Source organism: Pyxicephalus adspersus, chromosome 4 (genome assembly GCF_032062135.1).
Source record: "Pyxicephalus adspersus chromosome 4, UCB_Pads_2.0, whole genome shotgun sequence".
Lineage (NCBI taxonomy): Eukaryota > Metazoa > Chordata > Amphibia > Anura > Pyxicephalidae > Pyxicephalus > Pyxicephalus adspersus.
The window spans coordinates 103569481-103576537 of NC_092861.1; the positions used below are offsets into that span (position 1 = coordinate 103569481).

The window sequence follows — 7057 nt, forward strand, 5'->3', positions numbered from 1 at the left end:
AATTTTTTATCACAATGAGGTTTCTACTAGCGACTGCACACGTCTCTCCCTGCACTCAGAACTCTGTAAAATGTCTTAATCCAAGATGGCTGAGGCTATTTAAAGGGGTCTGACATCACAGGGCTGGCTGGCTGCTGATTAGCTGCATGCATGGCATTATGGGTCATCCCGCCTTCCCAGAGTTCCCTGCCCCCTGTCCTCACACGTTTGGCCACCATTTTAGAAAAAATTGCGGTTCGTTTCAACGAATCGCGAGGAAATTCGGATTCGTTGTCAATCAAATTTTTTATGAAATTCGGATCGAATTCCACTTCGTCAGCATCGATTTGCTCATCTCTAGTGGGAATGCCCACTTATTTTTCAGTTTTGGGAGTCAGTAATTCACTTTTTAATAGGTGTACTGTGTCCTCGGTCCCGATTATTCCCAAAGTAACACTTCTTTCAATGATTCTGGGCTCCTACGTCATTTTCTCACGGCTCCTAGGGCCTTGATCCTGCGATCTTGGAAACAAGTAGGGGGTTCCTTCCATAAGAGATTGGGTTTAAGAACTCGAGAAAATACGTCATATGGAAATGCTAGTGGCAGAGGATAATGACCACACACAACAATGTGAGCTGACATGGTCCTCATGGGACTGGTTACACTTAGCAATTACCCACTTCCCCCCTCCCCCACTCTAGGGCTATTTTGTTGTTTGTTGATTGTTATATTTCTGCCTATGATTGTTAATAATTATCAATGTCAATTAGGGGTCCAAACTATAAGAGGCTCCAATGTATATATTCACGAGTTGGCGATATCCTTCGCTATTGTTAAATTTACTGTTGGGTGTGTTTATAATTTTTTAGCTTTTTATTAATATTGAGGGGCAACACAATATGTACTATAGGCGCCAGGTTCTGGGCCTGTAATTGGTTTTATCTCAAGATGTTTGTTGGATCCTGATGCTATATTGCAAATTATGTTTTTTTACATACGATTGTTACATGTATTTTTGTGATATGTGGGAATTTTATGTATTCTATGTACTATCATGGAATTTGGGATTGGTCATAATCCCAAATTATTGAGTACTTTAACATCTGTAAACACACACTATCCTGCATTAACGTAACACACTACTATAAAAGTATGTCCAGCAAGTAAGCACTATATGATCTAATTATTTTTACCAAGGAACTACTCTAACAGCCTACCAATGCCAGAGTACCCAAATCTTACCTTAAATCTTAATTTAAGTTGTTTGTGCACATAATCCACTTCAAAAATACAAATACTTTATACACTGACACTCTTGTATCTTATAACAAGTGTTGAAATATGGTATATTCTAATTGTGAACCTTTTGAGACATTTCCTTTATATCTTGAAATTGTTTTCAACCCTGAATGTTCCAAATAGGAGTTTCTTAATGTGCTGATGTGTTGTGATAATGTTAAATGTGACAGTATGCTTCTATACTTTAATAAGAAAACAAGGCATTAACATAAAAATCATTGACACCTTGACACTAACAATGATTACCAGGAAGGTGTTCCTTAATGCCTATTTTGGTATTGAAGTATGTTGACTTTTTATTCTATACCGATGATTAACTTATTTTTCTTGTGTCTATACAATTCTGGTTCTGTTTAGTATTAGTCTCCTAAAACATCCCTTGAAGAAGTCAATGAGGAAAACGTATTAGAAAATCATTAAGGGTCAAAAAACACACAAGGACTTAGTTCAATATTGTATTTTGTTGTATTTTTTATTGTTCTTTGTATAGCACAGGCGGACAGGAGTCCACGTTTTCACCAATAAATAAAACACTTTGTCTTGAATGTTGCCTTTAAAAAGCCACTCTTTATTCCTATTCTTTATCCATATTGAGTACACAGTCTAGGCTTGGCAATCTAACGCTTATCTTACTTCCCTGGATATAATAACCCTTTAGATTCTTACACATATCCATGAACAATAAGAACAAATATATAACAATTAAGTATTCCAAAAAAAACACAGAAAAGTGGTAATCAATCAAAATCCTCAATGCAATAGGTATGGTGAAAGGCGAGAAAAATGTGAGAAAGAGGAGGCTGAGCTGCAAGTGTGCGACTGATGTCAGGGTAGGGCAGTTTTAAACAATGGAGCTGTCACAGCCCTGTCCAGTATAATTCAGCTCTTCCACGTAGGACAGCAGGGATTCCAGTGACCAGCTGGGCAGCCAGTTAGTATCCACCATGCTACATACATATGTATACAAATCAAGATCTCAAAACCTTTTAATAAATACCACAGGGAAGGGTGTGTAAGGGGGTTATAAGGGTTTATATGATGGCTCTCAAGCAGTACTTTACTATTAGTACTTGATTATTTATATATGCCCTCCATGGTAGGTAATTTTTATTTTGCTTTTTAGCAGTTTGGGAATACGTCCTCCTTTTGAAGCTGGTTTTTTTTTGGACTTCTCAGTCTTGGATTCCTATATTTGAGACACCTCTTGGCTCTCTTGACTTCTATCTCGTCTCACTGCTATTCCACTGTGAGATATCCAACAATATCCAATTTTAAAATAGAAGGGAACATTTCAAATAAGAAAAATACCTGGTTTTATCTTACTTTGAGTCTGTTTTGCCTTTCCAGTATGTTTGTAAGTACCTAATATATGTACAATTACCTAATGATTTTTTTCTCCAAATACCTCACTGGTTGAAATCTTTGTGCATTTTTTATTTTTAGGTAATTCTCTGCTCCCTCAAGGAAATCTATTATTATAAACCAGGGCCTTGGGACCTGTGTCATTTACTTACTTTGATTTGCAATGTCCATGGCAATTCTGTGAGCGTAATTGATATTTCTTATATAAATATGTCATGTTGGTTTTAATCACTCAAACTGTAAAAATATGATCTAGCTTTAACTTTATGGTACAAATATAAACACATTTCTTTCTAAGAATACCTAATACCTTTAGCCTTAACTAATCAACCTGCAATGTTAGGTGTGGCAGAAAGTCTTCCAAAAAATTCCTTGTTGAGATAGTTGAAAAGTACATGGCAGATAAATAGTTATTAGCTTCCAAGATGAAAAGAACTTGTCTCTACATGCCAGTAAAAATACTGTTTATTTTGAGAAAGTTCATTACATAACTTTTAAAATGTAGCCTAAAGGAATCCAATAAAGCATACAGAAGGCCAACCAGCATCCCCCATGTCCCATGGGACAGGCACCATCCATTGTTGAATGTACAATTAAAGAATAATGCCCACGGCAATAGGAGGCCATGCAATGTGTCACCCTCTGCACTCTTTGCATAGTTATCTTGTGCTGCACTCTCGAAATTATGTGAGAAGATCTTTGAATATACTGCATCATCAAACATGTTCTGATGAAAACTTTACTAGATAAAGTTAGCATGGTTACTCTGGTCCAGGATATCATGATCAATGAGACTGGACTGTTAACAAAATCCTCTAGCTGAGCTACATCTATGGACATATGAAGACTTACCCAATGGCACCAGTATCCATGTCCAACATCTGCCGGACTATTGAACTGGAGATTGGACACTTTCCCTGGTTCTGGGAATAGTGTGAAACTTGGGGAAGAAGGAGTCTGACCAGATAATCAGTCCTCTGAAAGACAGAGGGCTATTTTTTGATATGCCATTACTGTTAAACAGTTGGTGTCTCTCATCTATTAATAATTTAGTCCTTGACCTGGCACATAAATATGTGTTGAAGGGATATCTGCAGTTTAAGAAACTGTAACTGTAAATACTGTACTAATAGACCGAGCATGTTGTCAAGGTGTCAAGTTATAATGGAGGGCTGTGGGGTTAGGACTATTCCTCTAGCAAATGTTTCCAAAATGTTATCAATGTAAGATGGTGGAAGGGCAACATAGATCACCTAGGATGTTGACTGGGGTGAGTTCCAGGGAGGATTGATAAGGCTGGTCTCTCTTTAAGAGTCTGATTAGAAGGTTCCTCTGTTGGGCCACCTCCTAGATTGGCTTATTATAAAATGTTGGGAATACTCACATGAGGTGGCTGTGTCTGTGCTGGATGTTTAGGAAGATTGAACAGACTCCTGTTGCTCCTTGCATAGAGCTTTAGGAAGACTCATTAAAGCAAATTATTTCTTGCACTTGCGACGCCGTGCCCGTACTGCACACCATGCGACATATAATACGTATTTAATTTTTAGGGATTTTTTGTACCCAATTGGAGACATTTCTGTTTGCTGCTGATTGTTCACAAAATCCCTCAAAGAGACTGCTTTGTCTGGTGCCTTCTTGCCCTAAAGATACTCTCTGGCAATCCCCCTGTCACAGGACAAACAATCAAAACAGAAAAAAACCAAAGATATTTATGTTTATGCCATTATTCTTTAATTATGACTTACAGAGGCGTATGTTTACGTTACATGTGTTTATGATATGTGAATAGAAGCAGATCATTAATATGTACAGAATTGGTTATTTCCCAAATTACCGAATCTTATATGATTGAAAGCAGGGCATGTCTCCAGTAGACTACTGATCGATGATTTCCCATCAGATGTTCATTGCTAGACTGATGAACTAAAAAAGGAAAGAAACAGAACATTTGTATTTTAACTTTTTTTTTTTGTCATTGTTGTTATATATATATATATATATATATATTTACATATATATATTACTCTAACTAAAATTAATCTTGGTTATCTGTTTATAAATGCATTACCACTGCAGGAACAGTATCAAGATGTATCAAGTGCTTTTAAAGTAAACCTTCTCTTTTAAACTGAGACAAGTGGGTTTGTGTAGAACATACTAATGAGAAGAGGGGTGAGAAAAGGATATCAAGCATTTATTGTAAAAAAAAAAATAATTAAAACATAATTTAAATAAAAAAATTAAATGTAGATGATTAGATGTAAGCATGAGCCGTAAGAGTAGGGTCATTTGTTTTTCAACTGCATTTTTCATGCAGTTTTTAATTACACCTCAGTGACAGCCTGCAAAGACTATTATCTTGGGTAGGTGCAGCCACATATTTGTATTGAACTAACAGCACAGCTTTCCAATTTCAGCTTTAGCAAGGGGTGGGCTAGCACATTGTGCAAAATGGATTCCAAGAAATTCTCTGTCCTGTTTACTCCTGCGTAAGAAACTAGGTACTTGAAATACAATTGTCATGCTATCATAAGCTTTAGGTGACATAAAAACAGAATTCTCACCTAAACCTGTATCCTTAAATAAATATCCACATCAATCCGAACCTCTTCCTTACAACCAGACAAAAAAAAAACACTTGGGCCAAACATTTTAATTTTTACTTGGAAAAGCAGACCTAGGACCCTATTGGAAAACAAACTAATCCAGTCACTTCCCAAAATTAAATTTCCCACACTGACCAGTTTTGTAATATACATATGTGGGATGATTGGTATGATTCTGTAGCAAATTCCAAAACTATTGGGTTAATGCAATAGGAAGCCTTGCAATAGCAGGTTTAACTTTGCCTTTACAGTTACATAGTTACTTTAAAGCCTTATTACCCAGTTATATTCTGTGCTTCTAGAAAAGCAACCAGCTTTTTCTTAAAGCAATCTATAGTAGTTGCTGAAACTACTTCCTGAGGGAGCCGATACCTCATTTTCACAGACCCTACAGTGAAGAATCCCTTCCTTATCCGGAGATTACACATCTTTTCCTCCAAATGCAAAGAGTTCTCTCTTGTTCTTTGTAATAATCTCAAAGTAAATAATGGGGAAGAGAGTCCTCTATATGGACTGTTTATATATTTATACAGGGTGATCCCACCTTAAACTTCTTTTCTCAAGGGAGAATAGATTCAGTTCAGCTAATCTCTCCTCATAGCTGAGCTCCTCCAATTCTTTTATTAGTTTAGTTGCCCTTCTCTGCACTCTCTCCAATTCCACAATGTCCTTTTTGTGAATTGGTGCCCAAAACTGGACTGCATATTCCAGATGTGGTTTGACTAATGCTTTGTACAAATTGACTTTTTTAAACCTATTGACCATAACTTCCATTTTAACTGTCCGTATAATGTATAGACTTAATTCCATTACATAGTTTGGTGTCATCTGCAAACACAGAAATGGTCCTTTTAGTCCCAAACTCTATATAATTTATAAAGATGTTAAACAGTAAAGGTCCCAACACTGAACCCTGAGGTACACCACTAATAACCTTAGACCATTCAGAGTATGAATCAATAATTACAACTCTCCAGATGCGGTCTTTAGGCCAGTTCTCTATCCATTTACAAATTGACTTTTTTAAACCTATTGACCATAACTTCAATTTTAACCGTCTGTATAATGTTAATAATATTTTCTAGCAGAAACCTCTCTATGTGGTTCTTTACCAAACTCTTTAGGACCTTTCCAACTATGGAAATTAAACTAACCAATCTGTAGTTTGGTAGACTTCTAGCATTGGTGAACAGGCTCTTTAAACCATTGCTGCTTTTACCATTATTGTTTGTCAAATTCTTTTGTTATTCAGTACAACACGTACTGGACAATCCAATGTTTGTTTGTAAAATGGGAAGCTCCTTACAATTATCCATAACCCCCCAACTATCCCCAATCCACCCTCCACTAGTGTCTGACTCCTGACTAACCTTTATTCCACCTTATTTACCTGTCCCACCCCCCTCTGTCCTAGTTTAAATATCCCTCCACCATTCCCCTAAATCTTTTCCCTAGCACAGCGGACGCCTTTTCATTTAGGTGCAAACCATCTCTGGCATACAGGTTGTACCCCAATGAAAAGTCATCCCAGTGCTCTAAGAACCCAAACCCTTCCCTATTAAACCAGAACTTAAGCTATGCGTTTAGCTGTTTAAGCTCCCTCTGCCTTTCCTGTGTTGCGCATGGCACAGGCAATATTCCAGAGAATATAACCTTGGAGGTCTTTTTCTTCAACTTAAAACCTAGTTCCTTAAACTGATTTTTCAGGATCCTCCATCTTTCATCTATATTGTCATTGGTTCCAACATGGACTAAGACAGCTGGGTCCTGTCCAACCCCTCCCGGTAATTTGTCCACTTGGTCCACC

At 37.0% G+C, this 7057-nt stretch overlaps 1 protein-coding gene across 1 annotated transcript in view; it reads right to left on the reverse strand.

Annotated features, from left to right (window-relative positions):
- Nucleotides 1–4352: 4352 nt before the first annotated feature.
- Nucleotides 4353–7057, reverse strand: part of CAPN9 (calpain 9) — a 193442-nt gene continuing 190737 nt past the window's right edge. Inside the window, exon 22 of the mRNA XM_072410240.1 lies at nucleotides 4353–4567. Within this exon, the coding sequence (XP_072266341.1) occupies nucleotides 4541–4567 (27 nt within the window). The 3' untranslated portion in view covers nucleotides 4353–4540. The remainder of the gene's footprint in view (nucleotides 4568–7057) is intronic.